Here is a 20,961-nt window from a genome sequence, read left to right on the forward strand (position 1 = left end):
CCTCACTGAGTAGAGTTTATGTCTATTCCTGTTCTGAAGAATGAGACACTGAGAACAAGGCAGAATACACAAAGTACATATACAGTAAGTGGAGGGGAAAAAACCTTGGGGGGGGGGGGAGGGAAAAAAAAGATTATTTACCTTCATTATAATACCCATAATGGGCAAATGCAGTATTTCCCCTGGAATTGGGGGTGGCCAACGATCAACATCACTACAAACTTAAGAAAAAATATATAAAGTATACTTTATAGCTATTTTATACATGCTATAAGCCATGATATTGTGGTCAACTTTGTATATACTGACAAATTAATGCTGATATCCCACAGCCTTTCCACTTATCTTTTGTTCAGTCCATACTCTAAGTAAGTTTTATTGCATTTTTGACATCCTTAATGTGCTATTAGAACTATAATAAGTTGCTAATTTCAAGAAAATTGTACCATTTTATCTTCCATTTTTTGTAGCAATCAGACTCAGAATCAGTTTAAGAAACATGCTGTAAGAGAAACCATGCAAGTACATCTTAAGAAACTTTGAGAAGAGCAGACACAATTATGTAAGTTAGCTGTTCAACAGACAAAACCAAGTCGTTAAGAAAAAATACATCTTAAGAAATGAAAAATAGCTTGGCTAGGAAGTTTTTCAGCATTTTGTCGTAAACAACTATGTATATCATTACTAATTCCAGCAGTTTCTGCAGACCTTTTCTTATGAAAAGTTACACTAAGAACAAAACAAAACTTGTTTATCTACAGGTATTTGAAAAGAATACAACTCTTATCAAAAATGATTTTCACAAATTGCTGGCTCAATGGAAGAACAAGTACACTGTTGTATGGGGTAAAGCAGTACAAAGAACACAGCACTTTCAGGTAAAGAGCAAATAACTTTCCCATTTGGCCCTCTCCAGCACTTCATAAAGCTTTAGAGTAAGACTAAGGTACCTGTAAGTGCTGCTCTGTTGCTTTTCCTTTCTTAGTAACAATCCAAGATTAGATTAGCCCTGTTAAACCATCTAGAAAACAAGCCAGTTTCCCAAAGTTTCAGCACTCTATTCCAAATGAAGGAAGACATGCAAACTCGAATGGGACAGTGTTTGTTATTTCTCCAAAACAAACACATGGTGTTTTAGGAGCTCTTTCAGAACAATGTAATAATGCCACTACCTGCTTCCAGGAAAGCTTCACTTTTTTCAAAATATTCTGGTGCTATTTGCTTAAGCACAGTGCGAAAGAGGTGGACATACGGTAGTTTGCTGATGAGAACCAAGGACTGGAATAGAGAGTAACGAAACAGTGTATGAAAATACTGTTTTAAGTTAACCTCCTCCCCCCAACAGAACTTTCTGTTCTACTAGTAATCCTCATACAGTATCAAGTGAATTTTCCACACAAACAAGTCAACCACACATATAACTACAGGCAACTGCAAACAAACAGTTCCCAAGAGTTCCAAACTTATTGTTTTAATACAAAATAAAGTTTTCTTCTGAGAGTGCATCTGGAATGTAGTATTATTGATATAGAGTTTGACCAGTTTACTGTAAATCACAATGAATTTACTAACAGCCATATCTGCAAAAAGTAACTATAAACTACCCATTAGAGACTATTCTCCTGGGTGACAAACTCAACCTCGCATAAATTATTCCTGGGCTACTTACAGACTTAGTAAACAAAGCATACTGTGAAAACACAATAATTACTACACATTTTTCCCTTTCCACTTCCCATTCAATGCTACATAACTCTCACTTAAATGATTTGTTACAACAGCCAAAAAATTGTTAAGAGATCAAGACACTCATCCTGTTCTTCCAAAGCCACTGAAAACAACCAGCTGTGGAATTAATACGTTGCTAAGTTAATTTAAATTACCTTCTGGAAATAGCCTCTTTTTAACGATTTGTCTCGAACTTGTCTGAAATATACATAGCCATAGTAATATGCTGGATCCTTCTGCAAAAGAACCAAAAGAATTTAATAAAACAACCTGATATCATCTTTCTTTTTGAGCATGAGCAAGCTTATTTCTTGCAAGCTCTGAGGCTGATTAAATGTAATAAACTATAAGGATTATCCTTTTTATTGGTATTAAGATTTTTATAACTCCTTTGAAGAGAAAGCAACAGTGTGTGGAAATAACTGTGCTTTCTGTCTTTGCTATTCTTTCATCTACATTCTCTTGAAACACCATGAAAGCAAAAACAGAACTAATTCCCTGAGAAATAAATCAAGAGGCAATTTTGCTAAGTTATTCTAAAAGGATTTTAGCAGTTAAAAAACAACAAACAACTCCAAACTTAAAGAAGCTCTGGCTTTTGAATAAAGACAAAAGCCAGTCTTTCAATGCATTAGTTCATGAAAGATTCTCAGAGTATTAAAGAAGCACTCTCTCACATTTCAAAGCTTAAAACATCAGCTTCATCTTTCCTCCACACAGGAATTCAACTATTTGCCACATGAACAAACCTAAGTTGAATTCGAGAGTGACATTCCCACGAGCATAGTTAAAGACTTAGCGTTCCATAGCTATCTGCTGAGAACAACTTTTTGGCCACTACCTCTCTTAGGTAACTCCTCCACCTATAAAAAAATGAAAGGGAGAGACAGAGAGGAATGTCTCAACCTAGGTCTTATAAAAGGCTGTAAAGCACTTCAGATTTCCAATACGGGTTCTTATAAATTGATATTCAGGTTTCCAGTCAGTAACAAAATAGGTCTGGTCACCAATGTAATTCCTTGCAGTGCAAAATATATAATAATGAATATTTAAAGCATAATTAGCAGAACTCATTATTAGTTAGATATTATGATAATGACATGCTACCAAAAAAAAAAAAAAAATCCAATGAGCTTTGCCTTTCAAGACATCCAGTTCAGTTTTTATTTTTTAAAAGTCTATCTAAGTGTGAACACACCTATCCATTACTATTACCCAGAAGAGATTAAATTCATTTTTTCTTATTCCCAACCTTTAAGTAAACTGGTAGATCTCTATCCAATTGGTCCAGAAAACAACACAATGAGACTTTTCTTCCAGAAGACCGTCGAAATCTAAAACAAAACTGTGTGTCCCCAAGACAACCTATATAAGGGAAAGATAAAAACAACAAATAACAGTATTTGGAATTTTTTATTCTGATCTTTTTAAAAGTGAGCAATTCTGTGATAACAATAAATAGACTTCTTTAGAGCAAAAGGGAAAAAAAATTCTCTACCTCACAGTGAATTTATTAGCTTTAAGGACTTAGATTGTCATGTCCCTAACAGCTCTACTAGTAGCTGTCCTCCCACTATTATTCCACCTGTCATTGGTCTGGCTGTACAGTTTTGATCATCTTGACCACATGTCATTTTGCTGTTGAATAACTGCACTTAGCTTTTTTGATACCAAAGAGCGGAAAGCTAATACATCAGTCGTACTGAAGCAGTGCACTATGCTGATCTCTAATTCCATGTGGATGCCTAGGATTAGGCTTCTGAGAGCTAAAACATCAACTGCAAAAAAGTGAGTGAAACGCAGCCTTCCTCAAGATGCTGACGAAATATAAATAAATTTATAATCCATATATTTAAATGTAAATAATATATTTGCTATTAATGCAAAGTCACATCAGGGGAGTTCCAGGAGAGGACAAGAACAGACTTTTCCGTAACGCTTCCAAGGAGTGAAGTCTCCCTTCATTTCTACTCAAATGGTTTTCCTAAAGGAAAATGTAGCTAAATGTACTGACTACTTGTAGTCTGAAAATAAATTAGGGCTAATTTTTGGATCAGATCTCAAAGAAACTTTCCCCAGTTGGAACATGAGAACTGTAATATCAGAACTTGTATCACTGATATCCTCATGGCTATTTTCTCACCATTAAAAATGTTGTTTGCTGTTAAAACAGAGGAGGCTTCAAAAAATCCTGATGTTCAAATGGAAGATATATAAACTGAATAGACTGTGCTATCCATGCGAACAGCGGTAAGGGAGATGGGTAGAATCAAAGAACATGCAGGCATGCTACCGCCCTAGCAAATCTGCTTTAAAACAAACAGTCCCCCCCCCCCCCCCCCCGCTTTCGAATGCAGTCTAACTAACATGAACACAATCAACTGAAAGACAACCTCCTGAGCACTGCCAAGCTACCTCGCAGCACAATATCCTCACAGTAGCGGTGTAAACCTTCATGTCAATGGCTACAGAAATGGATCTACCAAACTTGTAGCTACTGTTAGGGCAGTAGACTTTCAGATGGCAAAGGACACATGCTTCTCCATACTGAACAGAACTTTGTTAGGGCTGTGCTCTTACAGATTTTGGACAAAATTTGCAGAGATCTCTAGGATAAAAGAATTCTGAAGTCAGTAATGATCCTCCGGATTCTCCACAGCTGTCCTGTGTTACACCAATTGGTGCTAACTGACTAAATACTGAGGCAAAGCCCCAGTCTGCAGAATATTTATCTGGAGAATAAGAGCTCGATTTCATCTTCTTACTTCTCCTTCAGCCACATATGTACAGCTGCAGCAACCAGTGACACCCCAAATCCTAAGCCAGATCCATCTAACTGTGCAGCTGCTGGTGTGCTTTAATGTTGTCATGCTCACAGCATTCAAGTCGGAGTTTCAGAACCCCCAGAAGTTGCAGCAGAAAACCCACAATGCACCACGACAAAACTGAGAGTAGCAAAATATTATACCACAGGCTACCCATGCAGTAATCCAGACAGGTAACCAACACAAGCACTGAGCCACGTGGACCAACAAGATGAATACCAAGAAAAATACCTTACGTGACAATAATAAAGCGCTAAATATTTTCTCCAAGTTTATGTAGCTAGTTCCCTTAATTTAGGGCAGATTAGGCTAATGCAAAAAGCTACATTGCGAAGACCTAAAAGTAAGCTGCCCTTGATCATGAACGTATTGAAATACCATTCAGAATTTAGTGGCTTCTTCTTTAGCAAGCTCTTCCTGTATGTAGAACTTGAAAGGTAAATGGCTATTCTTTCCTCAACTATCCATGCAAAGACAAAAGTATTATTTTAAAGATAACTGTATCGAGTAACTTAGCTTTGAAAACGCAAGGAGTGTCATGACCTAGTGCCTCATTAAATTCACTTTTTTTTTAAAAAAAAAACTCATGACCATTACAAGTCTTAAACTGATTTCTGACTACAGTTGTATTAAAAAAAAAAAAAAGATAAACTAAAATTCATCTTTCTGCTTCTCCCTTATGCACTAGAAAATAATCAATGAATGATGCTTTATGGGACCTTTGTGCACTTTTAAGCCATGAAAACCTAGGACAGAGTAACCACAAATTAACTGCAAACTCATAGCTTCCTTTACTGTTATGTTACACACAGCTTTCTTTTCTATATTACAGCCTACAATGAAAAATAAATAAAGCAGAATGTATTTACTTCTAGCTAATTTCTAGAACGTGGCTTTTATGCAGGTAATCCCCCCCATACCATTTGAAACTTCAGCCATGGATGGTCAGGAACGTATATGTAGTCACATTATTAAAAGCAAAAAACGTTTCTTTCCTGCTAAAGGTAAATCCTCTTACGTATTATATGTCTATTTTGCCTAAAATAACTTTACTATCATTTTTATTAAAAAAAAAAAACCCCCCCAAAAAAAAAAACCCAGCCCTTGTTCCTAACACATTATTTTATACTTTGAATACACCTTTTGAATGTTAAGACAAATTTGCAGCCAATTACAATGAGAATAACACTAAGACACAGTTAGTTCATTTGCTCCTTCCATAATAGAAAGGAACTTTTCCTCTATTTACATATGGGAGATCAAGAGAAAAGCTTAATTTTCATGACATCAAAGCAAGAGGAAAAAATTTATCTAAGACAGTTTATAAAGTCACATATGCCACAGCTCACATACATATATTAAAAGCACACTTCTCCATCAACCCATTAAGAACAGTCATACTGCAGAGCAACCAAAAGCAGAATACGAGCAGTTATAGGGACAAGTTTGTTACTAAAGGTTTGGACTTTTGTAAGGACATAAAATGTGAAAAGAAGCGTCTGTACTTCTGCCATCTCTTTTTGCAGGTGGTCCAACTCATCAGCCACATGCCTCCAACTCCTCTTTGGCAGCAGAACACGAAAAGTTTAGATGAAAGAAGAATTCAGCAAGCAGGACCACACACAGCAACAGAAGCAAAGAATAGAGAAGAAGATATAAGATAACCTAGGCTTTTCCCTTCAGGGCTTTTAAATTCAAAAGCATTTAGACTGAAAAGTCAGTTTCACTCTTACAAATTTAGAAAATACGTAAAATTTACAGGAGGGTCCTCTATCCCTCTCATCAGCTTTATTAAACCCTTTAAATTCTGTGTCTACACTTCTGTCTACAATGACAATATTATTATTTTGTTTAAGAGAGATATTAAGAGGTTTGTTCTTTGCTCATAAAGTATTCTGAAACACCTGCACGTATGTCTTCCGGAAGGTCTTATATATTCACATTCCTGATATTTCACTTACACAAAATAGACAGTCCTCAGCTTTTACTGCAACACAGAATTGCAGTTTTATATTTAACCTTAATTCCAACTATTCTGTATTGTAATATTATTAAATAATTATGATAGACACATAAATCTCTTAATCTAAAACCATGGACATATACTGCTAAATTCTATCTGTTTTAACATAGCTTAGTCCAACAATAGATGCACACTTTTGGTTACAGAGTGAAGGAAGCACTTACCTGAATTGGAATCTGGGAAAGACAAATAGCAAATATTGGTCTTCTAAAGGGTGGGGAAAAGAAAAAGAGCAGTTATATTTCAAGAAATAACTAAATGAAAAACAAATGATTTATTTATACAGCAACCATGACTCACCTCTTTATCTGTGAGTTTTGAATGGGGAGGATATATTACCTACAGAAAAAAAAAGTAGTACTTTATTTGAAAATAAACTAGGTAAGTTAAACAATAAACTTCTTTAAATATTTTAAGAATATAAGCCTCATATACTTGCCTAAATTTAGCTTATTTTCAATGGTAAGCTATTAAAACTACATGCCTGTTCTCACTTTTCACACGCTTTTAGGCTAAGTTGGTCACCCATCTTTGCAAGATATTTTGGAAACCAACTAGAGACAGTACAGACACATTCCAAAATTCAGATTACTTTGAGGTTTTGGTGCAACTGGTCTTAAGGGAGAGGAGGATTGTATCTCTTAGCTTTAACTTGTACCTAGGAGATGCAGTGGCTGGCATCAAAGAAAGCTGACAACACATGTCATCACCTGAAGTCCACTGCACAGTTAGATGGGAGTAATCAGAATTCCGTTACGAAACGCCCTCTACGTTAATACTAGCTGGTGGAAGATGAACACTGGCCCCAAATGAGAGCTGGGAACCACGGAAGTTCAAGGAATCCACCCAAAAAGCCACAGCTATTGCAGCCACAGATAGAAAAAGTTTTATATTTTCACACTGCACAAATCAAGTGATGCAACACAATGTAAGACATGGAAAAACCATTACTTAAAAAAAAAAAAAACAGAGCGTATAAAATTGGTGACTATGGCAATAAGTGAGAAAGAACATAAAGAAAAGAGCAAAGACCTGAGATGTTTAAATTTCAACCAAAAAGCCACTCAAAAAAAACCTCAAGCCAAAACAGAAGCCACTGAAATGGGTGGTTATAGTCTGTAAGGGAAAAGAATCCAACATAAATTCAAAGATTATGTATCAAAAGGTTTCAAGGCTTCCAGGGATGGGAACCTCTGTAAGAACAGAGGTTGCAAGAGAAACACTAACTTAGAGTCTCTCTCTTATTATCCTATCACTAATATAACTTAGTATTAAAGTATCCAATTATCTTCTATAACCTTGTTCTACAAAATGTAAGTAAATGTATCTCCTAATAATATAAAGTTATCCTACTCCACATAAGGCAACAAATTTCTGACCCCTGGCCGCGAAAGGCTCCGATTCATTCTTACTTCTCATATCCAATGACTTCTGGACTTACAATACACTATTAGTGTAACTAAAGCTAAAAGTAGACATATGGGTGCAACACCTGCGTACTGTGTTAGTAAACCGCTATTCCTATCACCATCTTTTTTAATCTCTTAACATTTTCCTATGCTAAAAATGTCCTTATGCTGGGTAATACACTCAACTGTAACTCTTTCTGCAGGTTTAAATGATTAGCCTATGGACCAGACTTGAACTGACTCTTTTTGCTCACTAGCGCCAGTATGTCTTTCTTCCCAGAAGTCAAAGGGCAATGAGTAAAAATAGTAGTAACTGTTACGTCTATCCTGTTATGCCTCCTCAGCCTTTCTGACCTGCATGGCCACTTCAGAAGGATGCGGGGGTGAAGAACGCAAGCACAGCGTACATTAATGTTCAGAAGATTCCACAAAGCGCTGAACAACCTTACTAACTAAACGCAAACTACGATGCCTGCTGCTCATAACCACGACGTCTTGAAGACGAAGTTGCCTATCAAAAGTGCAAAAACAAAGGGGGAAAGAAGGGACTGCAAGGCAGATCAACGAGCAGAAGAGAACTACAGGGGACCACAATTCTGTCACTCCCTGATTTCCCAGTGCTTGCCTTCACAATCTAAGTGTCCTTTACAAGTGTTTTACTTCCTTCCCAAAACAATAATTTAACTTGCTGGACAGGAAAGCCCAAAATGAACAGCCTAACAGGCCAGCGTTCTGAAACATGGACTGCAGAGTTATAGCAGACCCACTGTCATAAACCCCAACTTTATTATAAAGACATGCACTTCAATTCGTAAGTGAAAGAAAAGTAACTTCTTTCTGTCAAAGTAGCTCCTTCCTTCTGTGAAAGGAGTTTGAAAGTACGAAATAAGACACATCTTCTTCTGTATGGGTGTGAAAGAAAAAAAAAGTCTGCTTTGCAACTTATCTTCTAATATTCCGTAGTGTTAAGAAATCTAATTGTTTACTAAAAGCCATTTTAAAATGTTTTTTAAAAAACAATGTAACAAAAAGATCTCAGACCTTAGTTCTGTACATATTTTAAGTGTCATTCTATGTGTGCATACGACTAAAATTAATGGGACTGTTAACATTATAAGAGTTGTCTGCAGATAAGACAGAGGCTACACTGTGATTCCTTCAGCCACTGACAACATCATCTGCTTCAGTCATACGTTATAAAGACATGTTTGTCTTTGTTGTTAACAATACCTTATAACACGATGCGACCCCAGCTTAGAAAACCAGTATACTATGCTAGTTACTTAATTGCATTTCTCTTCCAGCAACAATGCATATCAATTATGTATTTTAAGTTTTGTAGTAGTTAGCTAGCTTTGTTGAATTTTAGGCCATTTTACCATAAATTTACACTAACACTGCTTTAAAAAAAAAGGGGGGGGGGAAGAGAAAGAGGGGGAAAAAAAGACACTTTTCCCCACTTGTCAGCTCAAGTGTTTGCATAGCCATGTGTTGAACCAGAAAGTGAAACTGATCCAAAGGAAAAATTCTTTTTCCCATTTTTCGACCCGATTAGCTCCCTCACCCAGCCCAATAGCAGCTGCATACGTGCTCGCCTGTTGCACAAAACGACAAAGAGCAGCAGGGAAGGAAATAACTGCCGCCGGGGGTAACGTCACTAGCTCCGGGTCCCAGTTTCAGGCGCTCGGTGTGAGGCACACACTTCAAAGCTGTGCAGAAGATACCGCGCACCTCTCCGACCTGAGGAAAACTGCGCAGACTGCTCCCTCAAGCTGTCCCTACACCCCGCCAAAACCTCCAGCATTTAGGCGCCACGGCAACTGATGCCGCTCGCACGGAAGACAAGCCGCCCGCGTATTTACACGCCTCCCGGCCCGAGACGAAGGCAGCGCGGCGCGGGAGCCCAACGCGGCTGCCTCCGCGCCGTGACAGCTGTCAGCGCCGCCCGCCGCGGCTCCGCGGGGCGCCGCCGCCGCCCTCCCCCAGTCGCGCTGCGTGATTTTGCACAATCACATTTCCCTCAGGACGCGGCCGGGCTCCGCTTCCCCCGCCGCTGCGCAACGCCGCCGCCAGAGGAAGCGCCCGATTCCGGGGGCGCGCGGGGCCGCCCGGGGCGCGGCTCGAGGCCGCCCGCCGCCGCGCGTACCTCCACGGCCTGGCCCAGCTCCAGGTCGAAGCCCACCACGCACACGCAGTGCAGCCAGGCCGAGAAGCGGTCCCAGGGCAGCAGCGACGGGCACCGCTCCGGCCCTGCCCCCGCCGCCGCCTCGCCCTCGGCCGCGCCGGCGCCGCGCGCTGAGGGCGCCGCGCTGAGGGCGCCGCCCGGGCTCCGCTCCCGCAGCGACATGGCGCTGCCGGCCCCGCGCCGCCCGCCCGCCCGCCGCGCGCCGGCCCCGGCCGCGGCCCCGCCGCCGGGAGTCACGTGACGCCCGGCGCGCGCCGCCTCCGCCGCGCTCCCCCGGGGCAGTGGAGCCGTCTCAAGTGGGAGAGCCCAAGCGGCCGCCAGGAAGGAGGGGGCGCACACGGAGCCGCCGAGGCCAAACCATTCGCGCGGGGGGCGGGGGGCGGCGCTCCCCCTTGGCGGCGCCCGGGCGCGCACTGCATGGCGGCGCCGCTCCGCTCCCGAGCGCCGGGTGAAGGGGGGGGAACCAACGCGTTCTGCTGTCTGAGGCGAAACGCTGTTCCCGTTTTTCCGATGAGACTTGAGTCAGAGCAATCAAATGCCTCGCGCTAGAAAGTGGATTATCCCTCTCTACTAGTGCGTTAGGAGGGTGCTAGTTTGGAAGAACTTGTCCAGGCAGCACAACGCAGGCAAGTAACAGCAGCGTTCCCTTCCTGCTTGGCACCTCGGTGAGTAGCACTTGGATGTGCAGGACGGTGCCGCTAAGCAGTTAAAAGCAGTGCAAGTAAATCCTGTCCTACATAACACTGAGCACCATTCCAGAGTCAGCTGGAAATATCCCACAAGCCCGCGGCTGGACGACGTTACCCCGGACCGCACCGGAAACTGGAGCAATGTATGCGAAAGGATCCAGGGCGCTGAAGTCTAGTTTAGCATCTTAACCAAAGCCAAGCCGTGCTCTCTAGTTAATGTGAGAGCTTTCAAATACTGTCCTAGCACAGTTCACGTCCCCTTTGTATTCCACTAGGAAGCACTTCACACAGTTGTAAGTAAAGCGCTCAATTGTCACTTTATTCAAAAACCAAAGTACACCGGAAAAAAAAGTTCTCCTAACCTGTAACTCTTATTCTTTGGTTATTTACATGAGACTTTTGCTTGACTGCTACCAGAAAAGCCTCAACTGTAGTAGATGTACAGTCTGGTTGCCTGAATTACCGCACACCGTTTTTCCCATTAGGAGTTGCATACCACGTCTATACATACCTAATAGAAAATGTAAGGCAATTCAGATGTATTCTGTTTCCTTAAAACCCATTAACAAGCATTTGTTTATCTATCAAAAACAATCTGTAAGAAATTAAGCATACTTTGATCCTTATAGTAATTTCCTAGACAGAGGAGGAACAAATGTATAGCTCAGATAAAATTAAAATACAGAAAACTATCATTTTAATAATTTCAGATATAGCAGCCTCCAGTCAATCATAAACCATTGGTGGCAAAGTGAATTTTAGATATAAACCAAGATAGGAATAATGTAACAAGCAATGGGAGTGGCTGCACAGCAGTGTTCCCGCTGTTGTCTCTAGTTGCTTCAGGTATTTTACCACAATGTCATTTAAGTCTCATGAATTTTACCAGTACCCAACTCTGGAATTCTATAAAAGATTTCTATCCAAAATAAGATGTGACTAAGGTGATTAGTTTCATTAGCTTAAACTCAGAGCAATGATTCTACAATGGTATTTAATTTGCTGGTTCCTTTCAGAGCTGAAAAACAGTTTGCCCCAAAGCTTTTATCACTTGATTTAATAAAAGATATTATCTTGAGGTGCCTTACAAACCTTCCCTTGTTTATATTTTTATATCTTCATTTGTTTATCTTCTTGCTATTATGGCTGCAATAAAATTATAGCTTTTACTATAATGTATTCCCTTCTATGGTTTTTATTTGCCAGTATTTTTAAGTTTTCATATGAATAAAAAAGTGTACTGTTATATATGGCTTTCTATATAAATATATAAATAAAACAAGAAGAATAAAATACTTAGACTGATATTCCTCAGCTCATTTTGTTAAACATAACTTAATTGCACTTGATGCTTAACAGAAATAATCTTTTGTCTGGAGAAAGTTTAGAGAATCAAGACGTGATCTTTGAGGAAGACACTGACAAAGAAAGGATTCTCACTTCCTAGAGATTTTCCTAATTACTAAGGAAACATTGTAATTCAGGAAAATTGTATCCTAGACATTTCAAATGCATTTTAGTCTTGGTATAACGTGATGATCTTTCTTGTTTGAAAATGGATGTAATTTGTTTGCCCTTATTTCTGCATGTATTTGGAGTACAGTATTGCTATATTCAGAACGACTGAGGGTGACTGCTTTCTCCTTCAAGAAGCTCATACAGGGTCATATCAGTTCCATGCCATCTTCAGGAAGCCTCAAGAGGCAAGTTCACATTTTCAGACTACAGTTACGCTTTTTTAGAACTCACATTGTTCCCGTAAGGTTAATTTGTTCCTCTAAATGGACAGATTTTCATTCAGCCTTGTATTTTATAAGATTTTTAACCATCTCCGAAAGTGCACTGTTTATGTTTTACTTTCCATTAAGAAAAATGGAGAAATTTTGGAGGTTGATAACATGTCTTAAAAAAGATGAACAAAAACAAAACTGAAACTAAATAAAACATCTGAATGTCAAACATGTACGTATGCATACCCAAACACACGTGTGTGATTTTTTTTAAACAAACCCAGCAATTTAATCTCCAAATTAAGTCAGCAAAACTGCTGCAATTTCACATAATAAGTGCTTTACCTCTGTTATTTTTTGATGTCCTTACATTGGATAGAATTTCTCAGTTCTTTAGAAGTTTAAGGACCTCACTGTGGATCAATCTATAGAGACATTTTGGTATTGCAATTTTATTTTGTTTGGATTCATTCATATAGACAGTATCTTTAAATCCTTTATGAGGTTAAAGAGTAGAGGTGAATAGAACTAAAGACAAACAAAAGGTAAGAGAAATTAAAAGAACTAGACAATCAGATGCTTTCACTATCAATGTAGAGATCAATTAAGATTCATTTTTTTAGTGGAAAGAGCTATAGCAGAAAAATTCTCACACCTGAAAGCACATCAGAGGGAAGCCGATGTTAGATAAACAAGTAACACTGTAAGTGAAGGCCTGTAGTTTATAAACAAATGATCATGCAGATTTCTGCTGGGCAATATGGATTTCAAAGTTGACCATCTATTAACTGAGAATGCTACAAGCTGCAATACTGTCTCATGAAATTGTAGGGCTCTGCATATGGAAAGAGTTTGCCCTTACAAAGCTCTATGAACTCAATGGTATTTTGCAGAAAGGCAGCAACCTGTTCATATAAATATTTTGCAGGGTTTTGACAAGAGTAACTTCTAGAAAAAGTACCCCCCTCCAATGTCAGCTGCTGAAATAAAAATGGTGAGTATAGGCTTATGCACGACAGGTGGATTCTAAGGGTCCAAAATATTCAGCATTTGAGCCTATCTTGCTTTCTTCCACCCTCTATCTTACTCCTACAGCTGCTGTCTCTACCATTCTATCCCACCTTTCTTAGCAGGCTGCTTTCTATCAGGTAGCAGCAAATGTGTTAGCTGCTGGCTGGCCAATTTCCATCAGCTTCAGCAGGAAGTGACTGTACAGACATCTTATATCCACTGAATATCCACCAAAGAAATGAATAAATATCTTCTGGCCATCTCACCTTTCTTTCCCCTTGAGATTTAAATTAAAAGCAATACTTTATTTACATCTGAAAATTACAGCTGGACAGCATTTCTAATAAGTAAATTTATTAGAAAGTAACAGAAATGTCATACTTACTATTGAAGCATTTTTCTTATTTTTCAAACCACCATAGAAAATATCAAACATTTCAAAATGTCAACCTCCTATTAACAGAAAAGCAACTAAGACCTGGTCACATGATGACTATATTCTACTAAAATGATTAAATAATTAAAATGCCAGATATATAAACTTAGCTATATAATACCATATTAATAATGTTACATTATAAGTATGTATATATTCTATATACATATACTATAGTAATATCACATAATACATATTTACATAATTACTATACATATTATACAGTATAATATTACAGTACATTACAGTATATAGATATAGTATATAATATACTCTATGTACTAATTATACACATATATATTTTATATACAATACAAATTATAGTGTATACATATACAGGTATATTATGTATATTACATTACTATAATTGTATATAATGTTAGTAAGATATTCACTTGTTTGCTGGGTAGAATTATCTTTTAGTAAGTCTGATGCAAACTAAATTCAGGGAAGAGTCTGAATGAAATTGAGATAAATGGAATCTCCCTGAGAAGAGTGAATTAAAACAACTCAATTGCTTATCCTTTCAAAATTAAGGCTGAAAGATAATGCAATGGTTCTTCATATGGAGAGAGTTAAACTTCAAAAAGGGAAAATAAGCCTGAAACTAAAGAACAATGATAGCATAACAATAAAAAGGTTTAATCCAGCCTTGAATAAATTAAGGCCAACAATTTAAATAGATTTTGTAATTACCAGAGAAGTAATGTTTTGAAAGAACTTTTCCAACAAGAGTAGTGGGGACCAAAGTCCTAATAAGTTTAGAGGAGGAGCTCAGCGAGCTTATAGGAAGGATTTTATGGGATCACTGCACTGGAAAGACTCAACCTTTTCACTCACAGACCAATGTTTGCATCTGTATAGAATCTTTTAACAAAAGTGGTTTACACACAGTGGTTCAAATGCTGTGTAGCAAAGTCCATAGTTAAATATGAATTACAAATCAGCTCTTCGATGTTGCTCAGGCTTGTTTTCTACAGTCTATTTATCTAGGATAATTTGTCTCTTTTTCAGCGCTGATCATGAAACTAGCCAATAGCCTATTAGCAAATACCTGTTGTTTTTTGCCAGTAATGATCATCATTCTGAGGATGCATTCTTGCTCCATTTACTTCTCATGATACATCAACACAGATGGAAATAAATTGCTGGAGCATGTACATGTATTCAGCAGCTCCTAGAACAAAACGGTATCTGAAAATTCAAATTGGATTGTTGCTGTCCTGACATACTCTGCATCTACACCATCTGTTCCTGTGACTGTCCAGAGATATAAACTATTACGCATGCACAGAGTATTGTGAATTTTATCAAGAATTGCAACCAGAATATTTCAACAAATGGCAGAGAGCGACCACATCTTGCCATTTCTCATTTAACTTATTTTGAAAGACCACTTTTGCTTCTTAAGAAAAAAGCCATTACTTTTTCAGTAACTGCAAGCCAAAAGCAACAACAGATCTGCAAAAATACTGTTAGTCTGAGATGCCATGCAGCCAGTTCTCCTCCTAGCCCTCTAGTGGACAGGAAGTCATTGCGGTGAACCAAATTATTTTTGTAGTATGAACATCCAAATTGACACATTTATAGTTCAAAGGAAAATAAGCCTATAGCTCTGAAAAAAATCCTTAAATTTTGACAGTTCAGCTTGGTTCCGGATGTCTCGGCAGCAATTTTTGAGGCAAGTTCGTCTTGCAAAAGATACTAGAATAGGATGTAGATACCAGTTCAGTTTCCAACTCTGCTGTATATTTCCACATTCATCTATGCAGAAACAAATGCCTTTACAGGCATCTTGCAAAATCTGCTATTGCTTCAAACAGTGTGGCTACACACACATAATAACTTCTGGAAATCAATAAGAAGTTGATTTAATAAATTGCTGATGAATTTCAGGGGTGAGAACTCAGTATAAAACTGCATCTCCAACTATCTTTACAAGCTAGTTGTTTATTGTTTTCATTTTCAGTTTCCATCTTTTAACACTACAAACTAAACTTTTTCTATACAGCATGCACCATTCCATTCCAAATCTAGCAACCTCTCCTGAGTCAGGATCTCTCACTAAGCAATTGGTTCACAACACCTCCCCACTGACAATCTTGAGCTGGTATATATTAATATTTTGGTAGCCTTTTAAATCATCATTGCACAGTATTCAGAGATTTCTCACTGAGTTACCTATAATGATGCTAAATGTTTCTCCCTAGGCAGTTACAGTTAATTTGGAATTCACAATAGGCTTCCTGAAGCAAAACATCTTTTTTATTTTCAGCAGGTTATTAGGACTGAAGAATCTCTCCTGCACCTTGACACACTCAAGCCAAAATCCAGATGTTTGCCAGGTATGCCCATGAACACTACCACTGCTGCATTTCATCATCCTTAAACAGGCATCAGTTCTTTAAGAGACAAATGTGCTAATGCCCTCCCTTCCACTTCCCTTATCCAAGATGGTTACAGAGCAGGCACTTTCTGCCCTCAGCTATGATGGCTATCATAACATTTTTATGGACTTCCTGCCCTGAAAAAGGATGGCTGCCCAAGTGGCATCCAGCTGCCCTTACCTAACATGGCTGCCAAAGCTTACTGCCTCTTTTGGTTGTGTGGCAAACACCGGTTTGCAGAATTGAAGCATGTGCTTACACGTCCTTACTCCTGCTGAGCAACCTACAGCGGCTGATCGTTTTAAAGTGCACTCTTCCCATCCACCTGTTCCTTTCCTCGATTCACAGTGACTTTCCGAGAAGTATCAAATACCTCATAAAACACCCATAATAGTTTGTATCCTCAACTCAGAATGCAACCACCTTCTATATTTTTAACTTTGTTGGAGTCTAGGAACTTTTGAACTCCTTTGCCAATTTGAAATAGTAAAAATTCTGAAAGATAACTAAATCCATCCAACTTCTGTGAAAGCTGGCACTTCTACAGAAAAGGAAGGCTCAAATCAGTGCCCCTGCTGAAAAGTAGGTAGAACTCTCTTGTTACATGAGCCACTTGGCAGCACCATGTAGTATTAAAAAGACAGCTGGCATGTGCCATTGCTTCCCCCATGGGACTGTCATAAAGGATGGAGAAGGGTTCAGCGTACCGTAATACAGCAGTGGTCAATAGTTCAAAGGGCGCAGATACTAAGGGTATGTTTGTTAGTTCTACTGGTGACAAAATGGCTTATTTGAGAAAGCTACTGTATAAAAAACATAGTACAAAATGTAAGTCTAGTTATTACAAATACTGAAAAGTTCTAAATACTTACAGTGAACATCAGTAAGAGATACCACCACTTGGTTTTTTCTTTACTGTGACTTTTACTTCTCTCAGTTCTCCTAGACCCTGCAAATGCTAGTGGTTCTTCTTCATATTTGACTGGACTTTCAAACTGCTTTCTCCATTAAAAACCACTACAAACATGTAAGAAATGCTATCTCATAAACATTCTTTTCAGTCCAACACCTGCAGTACCCTTTCTTCCCTCTACTCTTTACTCCTTTCCAATTCCAAATGCCAATTCCAATTCTAAATTATTTCCACTTTTCCAACTGTTTTCCTCAAATCTAACTTCTGATGGACTTAAATTTGCTCCCCATTTTCCCCAGCCTCTTTTTACACTCCTTTCCTCTCCCTTTTGATTAATTATGGCACCCTGTATGCTCAAATCAATACACATACAGAATTCCCAAATCTTTAAAATATGAGTAAATTAGAAATATTGCTATTACAATATTAAAATACTACAAACAAGCTGATGAACGCTGTGAAGGGGTGTGACAGATACATATTTTACTCCTGTCTGGAAAATTGAAACCCACTGACATGTAGCCATAAAGCTTCCATGTACTCGTCTTTCTCTTTTTGTCTTCAAAAATCAGACTTCTCTCTCATGTCGGATTTCACTTCCTTGCTTCAAGCACAGATGTTGGCCTGTTTTTCCTGTCTTTCTTTCATTGGATCATTGGAAGAGTACAAAACTAGGCTGTAATGAATCAAAAAAAATCCTCATCACAGTACAGTCAGAAAGAAGGAAAAAACAGTGGACTCTGAGATTATACTGTGCTATGACTAATATAATCATTCTTTCTCTTATACACTGCACTGCCTCACCCTGCTTTTTGCTCATTTCCCTCATCTCCTGCCAGCTAAACTACCTGGCCCAGCTCCTCTTCTCTCCTCCACAGCTGCTTGGCCTTTCTGGCATCACACAACCCTCCCATCTCTCTAATCCCAACACCTTGTCATGGGGTAATTATAGGTGCTGGCATGACTCCAGCATCTATCTTATATCAAACAATCCCTGCTTGTTTGCTTTATAGGGACTGACTGCCTTATAAATGAATCCGGACCTGAGAGACCTGTTCAGCACTAACCTACCACATGACCTTGAAAAAGTAGCAACCTTTCCTCGCTCTCTGCAAAATGGGGAAAAATACGGTTTTGCACGATGCTCTGAGACCTACGGAGGGAAAATACTGCACCAGTGACCCCTATCGCTCTGTCCTCCCCTGACCCGTCCTCTGTCGCTCTGCCCTGCACCTGCAGTTACCATTTCGAGGTTTTTCTCCCCCCCCCCCCCAACCGCCAAACTGTCATTGGCCTGAGACAGCAAAACACAGACCGTGTTCCTCCCTCCCCAAACACGTCAAATGACACTGCGGCGTTCAAAATGTTCAGCTTAAGATCATAAAAGGACAGGAGGAGCAGAGAAAAAGCAGGAGGGTGTCAGGGAGACCCTGCCTTACGGCAGGACCTGCTGCGAAGGCGTAGCCCCAGTTTTCCTCCGGGCCCCCCCCGCCTCACGGCCGGCGACCCGCCGGGCTCCCTCCGTCCGCCCTGTCCCCGCGGCGGGGCGCGGAGGGGCGCGCAGCCGGCGCGAGGCGGGGAAGGCGATGGCACGCGGCCCCGCAGGCTCACTCACCTCACAGACCTGCCCCCACGTCCCAGCTGCGGCCCCGCGCAGCAGCCCCTCGCCCCCCTCGCGGGAGACCCGCCCGGCCCCGCCCGGCCCCTTCCCCTTCGCACCTACTGCCTCGCGCTCCCCCCGCCAACGGCCACCCCTCCCCCCGCCGCCTCGCGCCGCCCCTCCCCCACCCTGCCCCGCGCACCCGGAAGCGGGCGGCGGCGGCGGCGGCGGCAGCGGGGGTGGGGCCACCGCCACCTCGGCGGCTTCACTGCGCGCAGCGCGCCTGCGCCGCCCCCGCGCCCGCGCCTGCGCAGCCCGCCCGCGCAGCGCTCGGGGGCGGCCGCCGCGCCTTCCCTTTGGTCAGGCCCCGCCGAGGACGGCTCCTCCCCCGCCGCCGCCTGCCCTCCCCCCCGACCCCCGCCCCTCCCCGGCGGCGCCGCGGTGCTACACCGGGTAGGTTTCCAGTCACTATGGCGGCCGCTGCGCTGAAGGTAAGGGAGGGAGCCGAGCCCCGGCGTGCCCCGTGCCGCCCGCGGGGCCGCCGCCGCTAGGCCGGGGGGCGGCCGGCGGCGCCGCGCGAGGGCCGAGCCTGACCCGGTTTGTTTTCGGCTCCGCAGGTCGGAGGAAAGTTTTCGTGGCCGGTGGCTGCCTGAGAGGGAGAGCTACCGAGCGGGCGGCGTCCGGGCCGGGCCTCCAGGCCTCTCCCGCCGCGGCAGGGCCAGCGGAGCGCCGCTCGGCGGGGGCCCCCCATGCGCAGCCACCTGCGGCGGCGCTGAGCGGAGCGGAGCGGGGCGGACGCCGCCTCTCGCGGGCCGCCGCTCCCCGCGCCCCGGGGGGCTCCTGGCCGAGACTTCCTGGAGCGGCCCCCGCGCCGCCGCCGCCCGCCCGCCGCGAGGAGACCCGCCGCCGCCGCCGGGAGACGCTTCCCCCGCTCCCGCCAGCCGGAGCCGTCGCAGGCAGCGCCGGGAAGCGACCTGTCAGCCTCCCTCGCGGGCGGTCCCCGAAGGACCCTTCCCACGCCCGCGCCGGTCCCCGCGAGGAGAGTCGGAGCCCTCTCCTCATGCCTTATCAAGTTCCTTATCTGAGCGGCTGCCCGAAGCTGTAGACCAATTCAGCTTTTTCTGGCGTAGGGGAGGAAAAACGGCGTAGCTCTCCTGCGCTCGCGGCCCCATCCCCAGTCGAGGACCACCTCTGTGGCTTCGTTTTAAAATGCGAAGATGATGAAGTGTGGATCGCTGTGTGAGACAACTAGAGCCTTGTTGTGGAGTGAGGGCTTCGTATTCACCTTCCAACTCCTGACCTGTGCGCTCTGAGGGAGGACGCTAATCCTTCTCCCCGTTCCCCCTTCCCTAAACCTTTCCTTGCTTCCATGTTGCATAGGTCAGAATTTTGGTCAGTGTTGTTTACGGAAGGGGGAAAAAAAGAAGGCAATTGAGATCCCAAACAAAAGTATTTGTATGACTCATCTAGTTGGATTTAAGACATTCTGTCCTTCTTTCAAGGAGCCTTTGCTTCTCTTTGAAGGCATCAGATGCTTGTTCCTATTCTTCCAGAGGAGGATGGATTGAAAGTTGTAGGTTTTAGACTTTTTCTGGGCCACTGGTAGTATTAAGAGACATAATGGGGCTTTTTCACTGGATTATTGCCAGAATTAGTTTACACACTGAAACAATGAGTTGTTAGGCCTCTCCTGTATGATAATGTTTGTCCTGCTTTAATGTAAAGTTGCTGTGGAGGTTTGGGTTAAAAATTGTGGAGGACAGTCTGCATCAGAAGAGGTTCTCTTCATCTCTGGTTGGTGCGGCAACCCCAATCTGTCCTCGATGCCTTCAGCCTTGGCCATCTTCACTTGCCGCCCGAACTCTCATCCGTTTCAGGAGCGTCATGTCTACCTGGACGAGCCTGTCAAGATTGGCCGCTCAGTGGCTCGCTGCCGGCCAGCTCAGAATAATGCAACTTTTGACTGTAAGGTGCTGTCCAGGAACCATGCTCTTGTCTGGTTTGACCACAAGACAGGCAAGGTAA

The 20,961-nt window shown here is 41.9% G+C and overlaps 2 protein-coding genes across 28 annotated transcripts in view; one reads left to right on the plus strand and one right to left on the minus strand.

The window, feature by feature from the left end:
- DENND6A (DENN domain containing 6A) overlaps nt 1–14,121 on the minus strand; it is a 31,652-nt gene extending 17,531 nt beyond the window's left edge. The window contains exons 1-7 of one of the 4 annotated variants that reach the window (XM_064518961.1): nt 13,986–14,121; nt 6,877–6,915; nt 6,741–6,783; nt 2,981–3,093; nt 1,884–1,964; nt 1,173–1,278; nt 142–221 (exon numbers count right to left, since the gene is read on the minus strand). In XM_064518961.1, the coding sequence (XP_064375031.1) occupies nt 142–221; nt 1,173–1,278; nt 1,884–1,964; nt 2,981–3,093; nt 6,741–6,783; nt 6,877–6,915; nt 13,986–14,036 (513 nt within the window). In that variant the 5' untranslated portion in view covers nt 14,037–14,121. Of the gene's footprint in view, nt 1–141; nt 222–1,172; nt 1,279–1,883; nt 1,965–2,980; nt 3,094–6,740; nt 6,784–6,876; nt 6,916–9,549; nt 9,915–10,131; nt 10,477–13,985 lie in introns of those variants that run through there. The other 3 variants (XM_064518960.1, XM_064518959.1, XM_026096245.2) reach the window with 3 other exon arrangements.
- Nucleotides 14,122–19,282: 5,161 nt separating this feature from the next.
- The window catches only part of SLMAP (sarcolemma associated protein), a 105,159-nt gene continuing 103,480 nt past the window's right edge, over nt 19,283–20,961 (plus strand). For all 24 annotated transcript variants that reach the window (XR_010391263.1, XM_064518938.1, XM_064518937.1 and 21 more), the window contains exons 1-2: nt 19,283–19,427; nt 19,554–20,957. Coding sequence is in view for 23 of the 24 variants with exons in the window: in XM_064518938.1 (XP_064375008.1) it covers nt 20,760–20,957 (198 nt within the window). In the remaining variant the exon portion in view is untranslated. The remainder of the gene's footprint in view (nt 19,428–19,553; nt 20,958–20,961) is intronic.

This window comes from Dromaius novaehollandiae, chromosome 12, assembly GCF_036370855.1.
Source record: "Dromaius novaehollandiae isolate bDroNov1 chromosome 12, bDroNov1.hap1, whole genome shotgun sequence".
Classification (NCBI taxonomy): Eukaryota; Metazoa; Chordata; class Aves; order Casuariiformes; family Dromaiidae; genus Dromaius; species Dromaius novaehollandiae.